This window comes from Ambystoma mexicanum, chromosome 3q (assembly GCF_040938575.1).
Source record: "Ambystoma mexicanum isolate Mex_15411 chromosome 3q, UKY_AmexF1_1, whole genome shotgun sequence".
Lineage (NCBI taxonomy): Eukaryota > Metazoa > Chordata > Amphibia > Caudata > Ambystomatidae > Ambystoma > Ambystoma mexicanum.
In genome coordinates this window covers 20,253,920-20,273,529 of record NC_090926.1, presented here as the reverse complement: position 1 = coordinate 20,273,529, position 19,610 = coordinate 20,253,920, and the positions used below count along the sequence as shown (strand labels likewise).

General features: G+C 45.0%; 1 protein-coding gene across 1 annotated transcript in view; it reads right to left on the bottom strand.

Moving 5' to 3' along the window:
• The window catches only part of DNAL4 (dynein axonemal light chain 4), an 89,919-nt gene that overhangs the window by 67,551 nt on the left and 2,758 nt on the right, over positions 1–19,610 (bottom strand). Inside the window, exon 2 of the mRNA XM_069652958.1 lies at positions 4,292–4,408. Within this exon, the coding sequence (XP_069509059.1) occupies positions 4,292–4,360 (69 nt within the window). The 5' untranslated portion in view covers positions 4,361–4,408. The remainder of the gene's footprint in view (positions 1–4,291; positions 4,409–19,610) is intronic.

The window sequence follows — 19,610 nt, the reverse complement described above, 5'->3', positions numbered from 1 at the left end:
GGCAGGTATGTATACAACACTGTTAATGTATTACTTATTTCTGTTTCATGCGCCTGCAAGCTTTACATAAAAGCGAAGACACTCCATAAAATAACAAAAAGGTCTATTAGAAGCAATTTTTAAGGATTGTGTGCAAATTAACAAAACATATCTGGCTTTTTAAAATCATTTTTCTCAAGTTACGAATTCTGTTGTTAAAGAGGAAGGTTGTAACAGGGCGATTGCTCGCTGGATAAGGGAAAAAGGGCAAGAATTGAACCAGAGGGAACAAAGCAGGATATAGGAGGGAAGACGACCATTCGGATATGCTGGTCAGTGAGTTGCTCTAAGCTGCAGATCTTATTCCACCTAGAAAATTATCTTCTTAAGAGCACGTTTAAATCTCCTACACACTAGAGAGATTCTGGGGATAAGAAGTTTAACTAGCGAGACAACATGTAGACTGTGTCATATCGAGGACTCTAAAGAAACAGTTCGCCATCTTTTGTTAAATTGCCCTACTCTTAACTCTGAATGCACAGCCATATTGTCCCCTCTGTGGGTGAACTCTGTGTTGCTGGAAGAAGATACATGGTGGTGCCACCTCATCTCGGGGGAAAAAGCTCGCTGGGCAGTGGCTACATGTAAACTAATGGAAGCCGCCTTTGTGAAAATAAACGCAAAAGATTCCAATGGTCAATCACAAACCAACCAAAGCAAGACCAACAACAACAACAATAACAATATAACATAAACAAGTGGTTTGGTTTATGCTCGAATTCTATCTTTAACGGTTGGCCGGGAGTTAATGGAACTTAATAGCTGTATTTCCTTGCAGCCGTCGATTGACTGTCTGTTAGGCGGGGAAAAATTCTGCTAAACTAATAATCTACTGTTAGCTTCACAGGGAAATTTTTACCTATTCTTCCTTGTAAAAATCATCTCCTTTTGATTATATACAAGTAAATAAAAAAAATTTAAAAAAATAAAAATTATATGTGAAAAAGCATTAGCCACCAACTGTTTTTAAGTAATGGACACATGAAGAGCAAGCAAATGGAACTGAAGATTGAAACACAAGACACAGTGGCCAATAGGAATCATTTGAATGTGTTGCTTTCTGCTGTGGCTGATGCCAGGAACAATAAATGAATAGAATGTGCCATAAGTGCATGTGAGCATTTATGGTTTCTAACAAATGTTTTTAGCACAAATCAATGCACATACAAAAAAAATTGAACACGAATTACATTGAGTTCTTCCATTTTGCTTATAATATATGCATCTGTAATCCTTGTTCTACTTCATAAAACGACTAATAAAAAAAACATAACCAACCGACACACAGTTGTTTAGACAAGGCACCTACCCTATACCCACCTAGTCTAACAAAACAGCCACGTTATAGTCATGTACACAGTGTGCTCTGTAGGACCTCCTCAGTGCTCCCTTTTCCCACTACCTTTTCAGTCCTCGGATCCAGTACCACTCACACATCCCAGAGTTCAATCAGTCCCTCTCCTCAGTCATCAGTCACCCTCCTCTCCTCGTTTCTGCACAACCCTTCACTCAGATTGCTTCAATCTGACCAATAAACACTTTGCTTTCTTTTCCAAACATTTTAGGGAAGTGTTTAGCTGGCCCCTGCCTTTGGTGGAGCATGGGAGGAGGGAGTTGGAGGGGTTAATAACACCTGCCATGGAGGTGGGAAAACACCAGTAGATTGAAATTGCCAGTCCATGGAAGGAGTGGGTTTACTCAACGATACTGGCCATTTCTCAGCCCCACATATACTCAAAGGAACTACAGTCAAACTCTGTAGAACTGAGCGATATTGATCATTTGAAACATGACTGAATACAAGGCTACTTGGGCTGGGGCGGAGTCAGTCGGCAGTCTCTAGACACGCGACTTCGCCACCCCTTCTCCCAAATAGCAGGGTACAAAATGTTCATTTGTCCAAGCCATTGACTCTGCGAATAAGAAATGGGGTGTATATATAGAAATGAGGAGTACTTTTAAAAAAAAAAAAAAAAAAAAGGCTGGCTGGCAGCTTGCAACTTTAATTTGTGCCCCCGGCATATAGCCATGGGGTCTGCTCCCTTAAACTAAGTGAACATGAGTGGTGCTGATAAATCAAACACATTGCTTTGTCTAATGCCAGGCGAGTTGGGCTTGGGTTGGTCAGGGAATTGGCAGGCTCCCAAAATGTGATGACCATTCCTCAGCGCATATATGCATGGTTAGAAAAACGGAACTATGGTGATAATCTGACTTTATTTTGAAGAGGCCAAATGCCAGGCAACTTGATCTGGAGAGGAGTCAGTCAATCGGGAGGCTCCGGAGAGAATTTATTTTCACAAGACCAACAGGAAAGGTGGGCTTACTGAGATATACATGACCATTTGCAAAGCACAGATATCCAAGGGGCGTGGTTTCTCAGACTCATTAAGGCTAGGCTACGGACATAAGGGAACATTTATTTTTCCAAGAGGACAATGTCAGCGTTGTTGGGCTGAGAGTCAATAAAAAAGTGGTTTCTAAGCTGTGATGTATTCAGCCCCAATCCCACATACGTTATCCGATTGAACCTCAATAACACTGTGCGATAGCATGAATGGAAGAACTTTTAAAAGGACAATACAAGGAACTTTGAGCTGGGCCAGGGCAATCCCTTGGCAGTGCTGTAATAGGTGCCATTATCAAATGTAAGGATTCATTTATAGACCTTCACAGGACAAAGGGTCGAGTAGGTCTTAAAGAGTGCCTAATGCACGGAGTTAACTTACCGGCACGTTTTGTCACTCAGAGTGCAGTGCACATTTCAGCATTAAGTATCCAAATGTAAGTAGTTTTGAAAGGAAACCAATTACATTTTGTAGGGAGGGTGAAGGGGGAGTCCTGTGTATGGAAGTTTCTCAGTCCCCAAATGTGTTCACCTACTGAAACACAATATCTTTGAAGAAAGCACCTTCAAAAGGTAACACCACCTCTGAGCACAGACCATGCTTCTTAGATGTATGGCCCTCATTTTGTCCAACGCCTCTCTGGCACTCTTCACTTTGTAGGCACAAGCACCATCCTGTAAACCTCCCAAGAAGTGCCTCACGGTAAGTCCCCACCTCCAGGAAAAGCACTTCTTACTGCTCCTCTGCTGATACCAAGCATGGGAAACTGGTTATGGAAAGTGACCTTTAGCTGCCAGCTCCAGGACCTCAAGGCTTTCAAAACCTTAACTGATTTTCCAAAGGTTCTTAGCAAGGGGGTGCCTAGAGAATACATCTATAGGAAGAGAGGCGTCAAAATGCAAAGGGCACCGAACAGTACTGTTTAATTTCTTTTTCAGTGATTGGGTAAACCCAACCCCTGAGCCGAGATCACCTCTAGAGATAAGCAGAGTGCACCTTTCAAGCAAAAAAAGGCTATATAAATAAATTAAAAATTTAAATAAATAAATAAATTTTAAAAAAAGACTGCTCAGTCAGGTGATCTAGCATCACATCTTTACACACCCAACATTCTTAAATTGCTTGCACAGCTTATTTTTACATTATGTGAAGAAAGAAAGCGATGGCACATACTTATAACGGATATGGGGAAAACTTGACTGTTATGTATGAGCAGCAGACCCTCCAAGGGATTTCAGTCAATGTAAAACATCAAAGCCAGCGACTAGGAACCCAGCAATTTCAATGTATTAGCGCTTCCTGTCTGTATGGCATGCCTAATTTTAACTCCTCCTCCTTCCCATCCCTACCCCACTTCTGACAGACATTAGCTAAAAACGTAACTTCTAAATTGTGTGCTGCAAGCTCTACTCTACTCACAAGCATTTTCCACCAATGTGCAGAAAAGAAAACAATGTGCATATTGGTCGCTTAAACCAATAAGAGGGTTAAAACTAAAAATCAGAAGGGGGGGGGGGCAAAGAGGAAGGCCGAAGGACTGCTGACTGGACTAGGGCCGCAGAGAAGGACTGATGACTAGAACCGATAGAGGACTAGGAATGATGGGGGATGGGTGGGAAGGGGGAAAAAAAAAAGAAAAGGTAGGACTGAGCACTAGGCAGAGGACTGATGACTATGGAGCAGAACTGAGACATTGGCATGAAGACTCAGGATCTATGACCAAAGATACCCTAAAATCGACACTGTCCATGTTTGCCCACGGCCACATTTGACCAAGCACAATCAACAAAACATTTTCCAGATCCAGAACTAACTACATGCACACATGCTCCAAAAATCCAACACCTAGTGCCAGCAGCAAGAAGACCAGAATTTCCTTCACCCTCACACTGCTCCAATCATACCCGGATTAGAGGAAAGCTGTGTACACGTTTGTAGTCTGCTTCAGTCTTGCCTTCTCCGGGATCTGCCATGGTCTGCCGGAATTGTGATCTTCAAATCGATTGAAGCATCAGTAATCTCTGAAATGGGACAGAGAACATAATTATAAAGTGAGACGAAAACCTACAAGAATGGACACAGAGAAGAGTGTCTGTCAAAGCCTCAGACTAAGAGGGTGTATGGTGCTTTTAGTACTAAGAGGGAATTTGTGTAAGAACTGCTTAGAATAAGATGGTCTCAGGGTCTGGAACTCTTACAGTACTAAGGTCTCAGAATCCGAACCCCCTTGAATAGAATCGTATTCAAGTGTCGTAGTAGAAACTCATTACCACACCCCTGTAAATGAACAGTATCGCACATTGTTGGCATTTATTTTTAGCACACCTATAGTTTCAACAATGAAGATGTTCAAAATGAGAAGTATGAGAAACTAAAAGGATAATTTCTAATAATTCCTTTTCCTTTTTTTGTTTGTGTGATCCGGTATGTGACCCAAGGATTCAAAATGGCACCAATTGAAAATGTGCACCAAAAACGTATATACCATTTTCCACCACCTTGGTGTCGGTGAACCCCTCTCTGGGCTTCCGCCAAATGAACAATGAGGTTTATATTGCCTGGCAGGTCCTAGCCAACGGACAATCTTTTGCCCTCAGCTCACTTAGGACAAATTGGGAAACTATCTAGGTGTTGGGTGCTACTTTAAAGTGGTTCCCGATGGCCATCGAAAGTGCACCTATGTAGTGCTGTTACTGAGTGTGGGTACATGCAGTGACCGCAAAGGTTTCCTGGAGGCTTAGGACAACCATGCATCATTAATTTAGGGTGTTACATGAGTCAGGGGTCAGAAAAGTAAGGTGGCCAACTTTGTGAAAGTTTTTTTTTTCAAAAGATGCCATTTTCTTTTTTTATTAACTCAAAAGGCTGGATAAACACCTCACTAGCCCTACCCCGATGAGGATTTCCCTGCCTAAAATAAACTAAAGGAAAACACTAACAAAAAGTATTCGGTCCCTCACTCTACCGTACCTGGCTCTCTTAGGTGACCTCTGCCCTGCCTTCTTTCCCGCACCCCACCCCTTTCCACAATTTTGGTCCACCGCAAAGGGAGGTGCTTCTTAACAGTGTCCGCCAGGGCAGCCCCAGCCCAGGCAGCCAGTCGGCTAAGAGCCCCAAGGGAAAGGCCAGCTCCAGTCCGTGTTCACCTGGGAAGTCAGTACCCAGCTGCCAACCAGCAGTGACTGACAAGGTAAATGCGGTCTGGGTGGGAAGTACAGCAATCACTGTATTCCAAAAAGCCCTGACACTCTTCTTTCCTACATAGCATAGCATAGCAAAATTAGCCAGCTAGTAAATATTATTTCTGTCACTGCTATGTTCCAACCTTTAGCTGGTTTTATTTTACTGTTGTGTCCCATACATAGGTATTCCCCCTACATCCAGATATCTCACATCTCAGTGTTTTGCATTTACTGTTGTGCCTCCAATTTAGGAGTTCACCCTCTGGTCAGGTGAAGATTAGTCATGCGTCACACTTTGTGTGAAATGTGAAGATTAACCATGTGCCACACTTGAATAGAATTACAGAGATTAGTCATGTGTCACAACAGATAGGACAGTGTAGATTAGCCACATAGTAGAATTTAGTAGCCAAAGCACTAACTACCCTCCTCTACATCCTCAAACACACCACCCAAACACTATACATGGTAGCCAACCTATACCCGAACACAGACCCAACACAAGCAACACACACTTACAAACAAACCCAGACACTGGACCATACATGCACGGACACAACAAGCCAGTGCGCACAACCCTAAATACCAGCAATCTACACATAAAACACACACGCATCCCAACATAACAAACAGTCACATAGAAACATCCCAGGCATTGGACCTTAGCTGTACGGATACAAGCCAGTGCATGCAATCTACCATCTGCAACAAACCAATACACACAGATGCCGTGTCTCCCGGTTCTGGACCTATCCCATCATTCTTGCCTCACTAACCAACCATGCCCCCTTTCTTGTAGGGCCATGTGAGCACCTGGAGACTTCCCGTCGGTGGTACAGAACATAACTTATATATACAATAAATCAATAAGGAAATATATGGCAGATTAACAACAAATATAACAGTATAAGTCACACCACAAAAGCTGCTTCCACAGATTCAAGCAGGTCTTTCTTTAAATGTTCCAAAATGATAAGGAAATCCTGTGTCATAACACAACGTTCAATTTCAGTTCTAATCCAGCTCGACAACACGACGTTCCAACTTGGGTTCCAATGATGGTTCACAATTGTTTAACAAAGTTTTCCTCTTTTCACTTGTAGTCAAGGTCTTGAGACAGCTTCTTGTCATCAACAATGAATATTTCAGAACTTAATTGGCTTCAAAACAAATGCCTTTGTCAGGATAGTTTGGCACAACTTCGTCATAAACTTTACCCCACCATAGTGAGTTTCCACCTGATTTACTCTCATGCTAGTTTACTACTTCTACAACACTTTTCTCCGGTGTACTCTTGCCAGAACAGAACCTATGGTTACAAATGCCATTAGTCTGGTATACTATCCTGCCAGTCGAGATGAACAACTGCAGTTCTCTGTACGGGTATACTCTCCTGACGGAAGAGAACCAATTGGCACAACGTTCTAGGACCTGGTATACTCCCTTGCCAAGCCCAACTACTTCCTCAAAGTATTTCTGTGGTAAGGGTCAAAAGGTTTTACCAATGTCTTCTGCTTCACACAATTAGGTTTAGGATCTTAAAGGGATACAAGAATCACAGTGGTGTCATTTATTACACCTGAGTGTTTGCCACACGCCAGACAGGCAAAGCTTCCTTCCTCTTTAAGGGCAGCCCTCCTGCCAATCTTGTTCCAACTTTGTAGTATTAACCAAATACTCATAATAACTCGCTCTTCTTCACACTTTATTTGGCAATGTGGGTATAAGACATTCTGTACAGCTGGGCAATATCACACACACAAGCACACACACAAGCACACACACAGTTAACTTATTTTGGCTCAGAGAATTCTGATTGTTTACCAATTGCTTTAACGTGTGTCACTTCACTCTGGCAACAGTGGTTTGTGCTCCCTTCGAGATACTGCTCCTTTGTGCATCCTGTTAAATGACCCACTATATCACAATCACCTCCTTCGAGTGGGATCTTTAAAGTCTTTTTATGCCATCTGCCTTGTTTTACATCAGTTCGGTATTCAAAAGGGAGTCTGGTTTCATGCAACGGCTAATCACGAAGCACTCTGGGGTCACAATATAATGGAGAACTCACCGGATTTGGCATGCACGTCCATGTACCTTGCTGCTCCCAGCTCATCTGCTTCAGGTCTCCTACGTGGCACAGCAACCTCTCATGCGCGGCTTTCTGCATCGCACGTCTGCTACATCCAGAGTCTTTGTGGCTCCCCCAGCTATCCGCTGCTCGTCTGCCACTGCTGAATGCTTCACCATGGGGAAAGTTCTGCTGCACAACCTGTGCAGCTAAAATCTCAAGCCGATCAGACCGGTATCAATTTCCCTTGCCACTCTGGTCCCAGGGTCCTGGCTCTTCCATGATTTCTTCCTCTGCTGCTTCGTAGGGATTCCAAAACCCCTCCACAAACCACCACTACTACTACTACTACGGCTGCCTCACCTTCTCCCACCTTGGTCTCATGGTCTTTATGCCACTCAGCCATCCTCTGGTGTGGGTCATTAACCCTAATGGGCTGCACTATGCAGCCCTCTTCTTCGCCCCTGCACTCTGGGATTTCTGGCACTTGAAGTCCCTAACACCACTCGGTTTTCACAATAATATTTTCCCCTCCAACCTCCTTTTTCTCCTCAAGCATAGTCAAAGGATTATCAAATGGATAAAAAGATGAAATTGGTTTTACACAGGGTTGAGGTTTTTCTAGTTCAGATTAGTCGTTTGAGACCTTTCTGCATGCTTTTCCTGGGACTCATGTTGTTTCCCCATTTCTGGGAATGTTATTAGTTTTGTAAGAGCTTTTCATACCTTTAATACATGAGCGGTTATAATGGTCTTCACTCACACAGTGACATTAAAACTTTAGGGAGTACCCGCTCTCTTTGACAACATGCCATTACATGAACTGGCATTAATGATATTCCCTTCCTGGAGGTAGACTAGTACCATGTCTCATGCCATGAAGTCCTCTGGTTTGCCTGGGGCCCTTCTCCTCCCAGGTGATAAACTCGGCTAACACCGTCCCCAGGGTCAGGAAGAGTCTGCCTTTCCCTGGCCACCGGAGAGGAGACTTTAGGTAGGGTTTTCGTGAGGACTCCATAAGAATCAGACGCGTTTGTAGACTACATGGATTTGTGTTCACAGTGCCACTTCAGGAGGTAATATGTGCCCAGTTGATTTATGTTATATATGGCTGTGCATGGTACTGAATGCCTGGTGGCTCAGGTGCATGGTTGGGCGCATATTTATCGTGAGACACACAACATGTGCCGAGTTTGCTGCATGTGGGGCATATGGCCGTTGGTGGCACTGTTGCAGGTGCCTGGTGATGCTGAATGCTTTGTAACATGTTATGCGTAAACCAAGTGTGCAGCGGTGCCAAAGTAATTTTCCAAAAGGGGCGTTTGTGTAGGTAGTTTGTACTTAAGTGGAAGGCTGCCTATACTGTACCCTTAAGGCAAGTGCATCCAGTTCCATGGATTAAGTCTGTAACTTACTTGGTCTCCAGACGTGTGACACCTATGCGCCTGGTGTGTCAGCTGTAGTGTTGGCGACTGTTTGCGGCATTCAGTTTAAGTTATGGACGTTTCACATAGATTTGCAGTCTGTGGCAGTCCTCCCTTGTTCTCGGTCTATTCTGTTTACTGTGGAAGGAGGAGTCTCTGCTCAAAAACCTCACCTTAACGCAGATCGTAGAGGTTTGCAATCCGTGACGGGATGTGATGAGCGGAGGAGCTGATAAAAGCCGTAGACCACGTAATGTGTGAACCCTGGCAAGAGTTATTTTCCAGCGTTCCCCTCCCGATCAAAGCTCCTTTGTTATCAGACCCTCTTGGAGACCAGCTTCACCCAAGTAATGGGGCGAGTGGAGTGTGAGCCTATAAGCAACTGGGGAACTGGAACTGATCGCTATGCAGGTGTGGTCAGGATCCTCAGCCCTTGCAAAGAATCCCGCAACCTGACACGTCTCCCTTCAATTTAGAAGTGGAAATCATGGCAAGTACAGCAGTGGCGGTGGACACAGTGGAGGCGGGCGGTGGGGCGCCTTTTCTAGTGGTCGGTACTAACATCAGTCCAATTAATAACATCGCCATCACTAATGACAGTCAAGGAAATGACACGGGAAATGTTTAAGGTGGATTTTGAAGAGCACTCCAACGTTAACACCATACCTGCCCCGAGATACGCTTTGAAAACAAATCCTGTAATGAATCCTGAAATCATGTGTGAAACGATTTTGGAAGTACATAATGTACTTAACCACCACCATCAGAATCAACATAGATTAAAGGGACGCTTTTCCAGTCTTTTCGCCCCTGCGAGCAGACTTTCCAATGCAAACTCCAACAGACGAGGTAAATAAAACGAATACTTCAGCCCCAACCGGAGTATTGAATAGTGATAACCCGACTTTAAAGTTGCAGGTGGAGGCATATCTCAGCAGGGGATTTTACGCCCACGACTAAACATCGGGCTTTAAAATGAGCGAAAAACAAACCTTATATACACACCACACTCCAAGTCTATTTGGTACCCGAAGGAACTAACGTCAAGTAATTAGTTTTCAAATCAAAGATTTTTCTATCAGGAACCCACCATTGATAAGTTCCAAGACTGCCCAGTTCAGACAAACCAACAAAGGGAGGAAATAGATGAGGTTTCCAACTGTGTACTTTTCAAAAGTATGAAAATAATTGAGTCATGATCTGTAGTTCAGGAATATACCCCCTTAGACACCTTTACAACCCTTGGAAATGATAAGGGCTCTGGTCCAGGCCTGAGGTCAGACGCTCATGAAGGCCTTAACAATATCAGAGGGAGCATACAAGAGGAGCAGCCACAAGTTTGTTACGGCCGGGGCAGCTCTCACTGGGGACAAAACTGGTGCTCAAAAAGGTCAGGAAACTCTAAAAAAGTGAGCCCTGGACATGGAAGTACAGATGAAAAGGGGACCTATTGATCACCATGGCATATACGAGAACCTTAATGATCAATTGAAAGATCAAAGACAGTTATAGCAATGATGCATTCAAAGATATTGTTTGTGGAAGGCTTTATAACAGCCATACAGGACAACCTGGACAGGAAACTGTTCAGGTCACCCACATATTACATTTGATCTTGGACCCCGTCATTAAGGAAAAAAATGAAAGATTTCAAAAATCTTTATCAATATCGGATCTCCCAAAAGATTAAAACCCAGCAAAGATCCTGAACCAACCTAGCGTGCTGGGTAGGGAGCTGACGAAAAGGGAGTCACCTCACTTGGATATAGAGGACGGAAAAAATATATATATATATATCAAAACCCTGTGGTCGGGGTCACCCCCCTACAAATGAAAGCATGCAGAGATTCGGCTAGATAGTTTAATAACTAATGTAGATAGGGAGGAAAAGCAAACCAGGGGGAAAAGGTAATCAACAAACCTGGCAAAGTTGGTGGTTTTGTTGCTATCGACATTGTGGAGGAAGTGGGAGAGACCAGTATGCCGAATAATGACCTTGAAGTAATAATAACTGGTGTCCTAACAAAGGGCTCATTGAATGAACACGATCTAGAAGCTCAGGTGACTACGTAACAGACGAAATAATGGCATATTCATAAAGAAACTGGAAATTTGAAAGAAAGCTCTAGAGTGCTCACTTAAGTTCAACCTAACGTTCGTGAAGGGATAAAAAATAAAATAAGAAATTTGAAAACAAAAGAGGTTGTTGTGAAAAAAATACACATCACAAAAGTCCAGATCCAATGAGAAATGTTCGTTTATAAGAAACCCAACACTCCCCAGGAACGTTAAAACCTTAACGTTAGAAAGGGGAACGAATTCGGAAAAATTTTACAAATGGACAAGAACAAACTCCAAGACAAAGATTGCACGGTGAGCTGCGAGGCAAGTTAATTTCAAGTATGGATGTTGCTGATGATCGACATTTACGTGTCTCTTTAGATGTCACATGTATGAAGAGAAATACGAGGAGCAAGACTTAGCCCAGGACAAAGTAGAGACTGAGAGAGGCATGGTGTTTAGCCCAACAGATGGAGACAAACCAAAAGTAACTAAGTACCGTGAGAAACCTGAGGGTATTCTCCCAAAGCAGACCTCGAGAATCCCATATTCAGGTGACCAGGGAACGGCTGGTGCTCTCAAATCCCAACCCTGGGGGCGGATGAGAGAGAGGGGATCACTTGGTTAGGGGAACCTGGGGAAAAGCCCCAGGTGAGACGTGGTATTACACTAGGGAGGACAAAGTCCTTAAGACCTTTATAGGTTATTCCAAATTAAACCCCCTTCCCTACCCTACAGTCATTCTCCCTGATCAAAATCCAAAACCCCTCCTTGTCTGTGAAACCAATTAGAAACCTGAACAACGTTACTGTGGGTAACTACATCTCCCAGAGTCCCTATTTTCCTGTTACCTACCCAGAGTACTCCCAGTCATTCTTCTCCACGTCCCTCCGAATATTATTTTCTGAACTCCCAGTCGACTGTGACAAAACACTATAGTTCCCACAATCCCCCCTACTCAGACCCATGACCCTACAAAACCCACCTTTCCAAGCTCACCACAACCCCAACCCTTAGGACGAGGGATATCATTTATTATGATACTCTTTCCCAGTCCTGCCCAGCATGATATTTAGAAACTCTAACTCTGCCCTTTACCGTCACAAACACTTCCTCATACAGTGAAAGACAACGGACTAACAACAAAGCCGTTTACTTGACATGTCCCAATACAAGGGTTAGGCAGAGTCAGGAAATTGACAATAACCACACACACCCGATGGCCCTTTACCTTCCACACAGAGATAAAAGACAGAGCCCCCTATGAGCAGGGCCATCCGCACGAGGAAGCAGCTATTCCAGGACGGCAGTTCAAATGGAGAAGAAAGGCGGCGAAAGCTGAAAGAACGACAAGGAAGGAAGTGCCATTGCTCTTTTCAACCCAGGCCCACGAAGCCTCCGAAAAAGGAAACTTAAGACCAGGATTTAAAGCCGACACATGGAGTAACAGATGTCAACGGTGCATGGGGGCCTCCCGCATTGATAGTACAGGCGGAGAGGCACACTGGCTACTGTGATACCGTCCTTGACTCCGGAAGCAAGACAAGCCAACCAGTTCAGCACAGCCGATGAGTCGGAGAAAGCTGATTGCAACCTTTGCAATCGGCAACATTATATGAACGCAAAAAAACGTGTAAACAAAGCAACGTGTGTGTTTGAACTTTTGGGAAAGCCTAAAGAAGGACGAGCTGCAGCGTGCTTAGGCACTGCAGTAGTGCTCATTCGAAGGACTCTGGGTGGCCCCCTTTCCTTTTATTGTACAACTACCAAGAGGCCTTGGGGGGTGGGGGGGGGGGGGAGGAAGGCCGGCGTGAGGTGGCAGAGTGGGCCTACAAGGGTCACGTAAAATCCTTTGTACAATCTAAAGTCTCTAACCCGTTACCAAGAGAAAGCTAGGGGAGAGGAACCCACCCTTTCCAGTAATGTTGTGACATTGTGAACAAAGGCAAGTGTGAACCCGACGGAGGGATGCCTGCGAATAGGGGTTAAGCATAATACACCCGAGAACATTGTGTTGACAAGAGTGAACCCGAATGAGGGAAGTCCACAGTGAATGATTGTTGAGAAGGACATTTAGACTCTTGAATGTTACTTTGTGAACAAAAGGTCGTAGTTAACCCAACACAGGGAGGCCAACACAGAGAAGGATTGGAGCATCCTAAGGCGAAGGGTAAATCACCCAGTGAAGATTTATTGAAGGAGCTTTTATTTATTATTTTTGGCACATCAGGTCTTCTGAGGCAAGAAACTGTGAAAGAGACTTGGCCACAGTAGGCCCTGCTATTTTGGAAACAAATTGTACCTTGTGATGGCCTTGTTATTTTGAGAACACTTTCTTTTTTGATGAACATTATCCCACACTATATATTTTTTTTTTTTTAGTATATGCCCTTTTTATTTGACAATACGCCACTAGGACTGCCTTATTATTTGATGGTTATAGCTTGCTCCCATCTTAGCCTTAGGTTTAGAGTAGGTGCTTTTCTCACCCTTTCATGCAGTTTACTAAACACCCTTGAACTGTGATCACTTGTGTCTGTCTTTATTGTTGCCATCACGTGTTCCTTAGAGTACACCTCCCTGTGAGAATTAGATGCCCAAACACAGGGACATTAGATAATGGGGAGCAGGTTCCAAGTGAAACCTCCCCTTTTTGAAATCTGGAAAAAGAAAAAAATAAATAAATAAAAGGAGGCCTTGCATCAGCAGGTGGGTAGGATGTCCACGCAGCACATTAATCATATCTCTCATGTTACTGCTAGATTGAGGAACCAGGAGTTCCATTTAAAACTAAATGAAAATGGAGGGAGTCGATCAGAAAAATAGTGGCAGCAACAAAAAAAAACAGTGAACACACCCACCAAGAGGTTTGCCGTGAAGACCCAGGTTAGAACCGCCATGCACCATCAAGCTGAAAGTTTTGAAAAAAAAAGAGAACAGGAAATGCTGCACCGAATCAGTTCAATTTCAATCGAACACTAATAAAACAATTTCAATCGAACAATAATAAAACTCTTGGTATTAAGAAGTTGGTGACTCCAGCTCCTGAAAAAGTGAAGGTGTCCAGTGAAATGACTACGAAGACGTCCAAGTGGTCTCCCTTTAGAACTCTAGAACAAAGCAAGCTGGACTTTTTTCCTAAAGGAAGATCTTCTAGAGTTGACAATTGCAATAAACGTTATGAGCCTGAAATATCAAAAAACATGAGAAACAAAGGGAAGCAGCTGATGAAAGGCCTAGTCTATTTCTGGATCGAATATTAAATATATGGAGCGAATCTTAAATGTAGATGATGGACTAGTCTTGAATCGAGCAAGTGTCTTAAGATTATTACACCACGTAGCAAAATTAAGATTGATAACGACAAAGGACTTGAAAATAATGAAATTTCCGGAAAAAGAAAGGCTTGATATGGTAATAATTTACTTGACCACCAACATCGTTAAACAGCTCATAATTCTTACTGTAGGGTTTCAACCCAGTTGACTTTGCTGCGAAGGCAACACCTGGGGAAGAGGGCACTAAAATATGAAAATATGTAATAACTCGGTCGGTAGAAGTGAAGAAAGCAGGGACTTGCCTACACACGCTGCGAGATATCATGAAGAGGAGAACCAACAGAAGCAAAAGTCTATAAAAAGAGAACCGTCATTTAGGAGTACTGTGGAAGATAACTACTAAGGAGGGTCATGGTCGCGCGCCCAGAAAGGAGGACAATACATCTCATTCTGGAAGAAGACAACTGGCTGGTAGAGGCGTTGGCCACCAAAAGCCACAGATCATAACTGATTGAGCAGGGACAATTTTAAGATCTAGTTGTGGGCAGTTGGAATACAATAGGTTTCAAGCACCTATTCGGAAATGGTGATATAATATAGACGATTCCTATGACATCATTTGCCTACAAGAAACGTGGCTGAGGCGAGCGCCAATCTTAGAGGGCCACACCATTTAACTAAACCTGGCAGTGAAACGATCGAAAGGCAGACCAATGCCTGCCCTACTAACGGCAGTAAAACATAAGGCCAATGTAATAACTGGAAGGACGCTCGTCAGAGGTTACGGTACGTTTATTCGATGGTGTAACCCTGAGCCCAGCAGAACTCCCAGGCGGCAACCTTAACTGACAACCACAGAATATGGAATGTTAACCACAGGTAAACAGAAACCACGGAAGCCGGAATCCTAAGGTAAACGTTCCAGCTGACATCATAACACTTCTTTCCCCCTAGAATTCCCACCCCCCACACACATGCATACACTACGCGCCCGCCTCTCACACACAGACACACCCAGGGTTAGTTTGAATTTACAATACAACCAAGTAAATAATCCTTGAACTTGGCTGGCATTTTCCTTTCTCGTACGGGGTGGGCACTACCTCTTCTAAGTCCTTCTCCCACGCACGTGGGCTCAGGTGCCCGTGTTCCCTGCATACAGACGCAGACGTCCCGCGGACACTCATCAAAATTCCCTTCTCCGCCACAGATCAACATATTGGAAACAACATTCTCACTAGCCCTGTCACGCATACTCTTGGCACTCCCCTTTTCAATCACAACAGCTAGCTTCTTACTCCATCTGGACCCATCATCCAATTTTACGTACCCTTGTCCCACCTTAACTACAATGTGGGGTTGCATGTAAACGCTGGTACCCTTGACTACATGCCGGGGATTCTTTATCTGCACCCAGCCTCCTACCGACAAGGACAAGGGCTTCCTGATGTCACAACGCTTACGAAGTATCATGCAGACTTGCTCCAACACCACTTGCATGTCTACGCCAGAATGTGCACCGCCGCCAAAGGCAGGCACCCTACGTTTGATACCAGGCTTCCTCCTGTGCATCAACTCAAATTGTGAACATCCCGTTAACACAGAAGGAGTGCACCTGTACGCCATGAGAGCCTCTGACAAAACGCTCCTCCAACACAGACCATTGGCCACAGCCAGTTGAATAGCACCCTTGACAAACCTATTCATTCTTTTGACCAATCTATTCGCCGCAGGGTTGTACAAGGAGGTTTTATAATGCCATATCCCCATGCGCTTCAAGAAATCCTGCATATGACCAGACACAAATTGGACACCATTATCCGAGACGATGCTCACAGGCACGCCTTCTCTGTCAAACAGTTTCCCCGAGGAATGCCACCACCTTCTCTGCTGTCACGGTTTCCCGAACAGTTGCCTCTACCCACCTCGAGGTATAGTCCACGAGGACCACAATAAATCTAAAATGGCCATGGGACCCATGTCGTCAATTGCAACTTCACCCACACATCACCCGGTATCTCCACCGGATACACTGGTTGGGGTTTGGGTGTCCCTGATGGCACACGCCACACACTCTTTCACCTCAGCCTCCACGTCGCTGTCCATCCTGGGCCACCGATAGCAGTCCATCAACCTCTGTTTCGTCATGGATCTTCCTAGATGCCCTTCGTGGGTCAGAATGACCAGCCTACTCTTAAGGGACTCTGGAGGCACCAGCCTTTGACCTCTGCTGATGTCCCATGGCCCTTCTGACAATTTGTCCCACACATGACCATAGTTAGAACTCAACTCTTTGTCCAACCCACCATGCCTAAGCGCATCTCTAATTTTTGTCAAAGTCAAGTCAGCGGCGCATTCTCTATGCCACTCTTCCTCATCAATTCCAGGAATCACGCTGGCGATCATGATGCACTCCTCCACATTCACTTGGTCGCTCTCGACCCCACTCACTGCGCTAGTAAGGCGAGATAAACAGTCAGCCACTGCATTTTTCACTCCAGGAATGTACTCCACTTTGAAGTTGAACTCACTCATATCCGTCATCCACCTGGAGATTCTAGAAGAGGCAAGGGACAAACCCTTGGTCGTTAAGACGTGCACGAGGGGTTTGTGGTCAGTCTGCAAGGTGTAAGGACACCCCACAAAAAGGTCCTAAAATGTTTAGAGGCCCAAACAGCAGCTAGAGCTTCCCTTTCAATTACGGCATATCTCTGCTCAGCATCCCTCAGTACTCTAGAGGCAAACGCTATAGGTCGGTAACCCCATCGTCCCACTGCTCGAGCACTGCACCAATGCCCACTTCGCTGACATCAACTATCAATATTGTCTTTTTTTGGAGAAAATGAACCCAACGAGGGGGCACAGTCAACCTCCTCCAAATTCAACCCGACAACTCTCAGACCATTCAAACCGGACACCCTTCTTTAAACAATGCTCTCATGTTTACGGTCTTCTCCGCATATGAGGCGATAAAACGACTGCAATATTCTGCTAAACTCATGAATGATCTCAGTTGTTCCTTATTTACCGGGGCAGGTGCCTCCTTCAGCACCCTCACAAGACTCTCCTTAGGATGAATACCACTCTCATCCAAGTTATGCCCCAGGTAGGTTACACTAGGTACCCCCATGTGGAATTTGCTCCATTTCACAGTAAGGCCGCTTCTCTTCAGTACCTCCATCACCTTTAGTACCCTTTCATTGTGCTCACTACGACTCCTCCCCCAAACTAGGATATCGTCTTGAAAGTACTCGACCCCCAACATTGTACCAAAAAGCTTTTGCATAATTCTTTGAAAAACCGCTGATGCCGACGCCAAACCAAACGGCATTCGACAAAAACGAAAAGCTCCAAAAGGGATCACAAACGATGTCAAAGGACAGGACTCCACATGGAGGTCTATTTGGTGGTAGGCCGAAGACAGCTCAAACGTGGAAAAACATGTAGCCTTATCCACCGATAAGAGCAACTTATTTATGTTGGGCAGAGGATGCCTATCCACCCATATACTGGCATTGAGGTCCCTTAAATCCACACACATCCTCATTCCACCGTCAGCTTTGTGGGCTAGTACTACGGGAACCAACCACTCAGAACGTTCCACTTCCTCTATTACTCCAGCCTCACCAACTCACTTTTGAGTCCATCTCGAGCCAACATGGGCACCCGTCTCACTTTATGTACACATGGCATTGTACTTCTCTTAAGTACAATCTTGTGGACAAATCCCTTTAACTTTCCTAAGCGTGGGGAGAACACACTATTGGAAAAGCCTCTTTCAAATACTCAGCGGTTATCACAACTTGGCCTGACACGCTTCCACTTCCATCAGCACTAACACTCAGAAAGGGAACTGGCTTCCCGGGTCGGATCTCAATCTCCACGGCGGCTTGCTTGTCCCACCCTACTATAGAGTCTCCCTTGTGGGCCACTTACAATTTCTTTCGGCCATAGCGCCACTCAAATTCGATGGTGGCCCATTCATATCCCAACACCTTGATAGGAACATGCCCACACACAGGGATTTATGTCTGGAGGCAACAAGTCGGCCACCTCCTTGTGGAAGCTCGCCACGTACAGCTCGGGAGATATCATGGTGTAGGGCGATCCGGTATCAATCATCATTTGCATTCGGACATCATTTGCAGCCAAGTGGCCCATGGGCCCCTCTTCCTGTGGCCCGCATCCACAATTAACAACACTCCCGCACGAACCCCATCATTCCACAAATCGGGCGTGGTGTCGCCCACATAACCCACCACAGTCGCATCGTCTTCTTCAGGATCCACCATCCTGACAGTCTGCCTGTTTTGGATGGTGCTCCGGCACATTGGGGCGTAATGCCCTTTCGCTTTACACTTCCTGCATTCTACGTTGGTGGCGGGGCACTCTTTCGAGCCAGGAGCGTGGCTGTGCCAACCACATCTCTTGCAACCTTCTCTGAGTAAACGTCCCTTTGTTGTCCCTGGCTCTTCCTCTTTGATTTTCGAAACTCTTTCTGGACATTATGGCACGCACACCCTCATTTTTGTCAGTCATCACTTGGACGCTCCTCTTTGATTTTACTATAGCTCTCCCTATTTTTATGAACTTGTCCAGGGGAGGATCCCTTTCGATCCACAGCTTCACTCTTACTCTGGCGTCGCTTGTTCGCATCATCACTTGGTCGCGAATGTACTCATCTGGTGCTCCGGTGAGCTTGCAGAACGTGATGAGGGAGCGCAGGGCTGTAATGTACGTGTCGATGCCTCTCCTGCGGCTTGGGCCCTTGAAAATAAACGGTATCTCTCCAATACCACGTTTGTCCTCTTACCGAATCGTGATTCTAGCCTTCCTAAGGCAGTCTCATATGCCAGTACAATGCCCGCGCCTGCTGCATCACCATCGCCCTCATGTGGAGCCCGTACCTCCTGGCCAGGTAAATACCTAAATACTCTCAGGCCCTCAGTTCCCAGACAGTACAAAAGGGCTGCTTCCTTGTAGTCATCGCTTAATTTGGCTCCTCCTGCAGCTCTTAGGTATAAAAAGGTGTCTACCCACAAATTCCAGCCAATGGGAGGTTCCCCGGGGTTGGGGAGGAATGCTGGAGGAGGGCGTGCATTGCTTTGCTGCATGCTGTAACATTCTTCACTGGTGGTTGCACTGTGATTGCACTGGTGGTTGCACTGGTGGTCTCCTTCACTGGTAGGGCAGATTTCCCTCTTTGT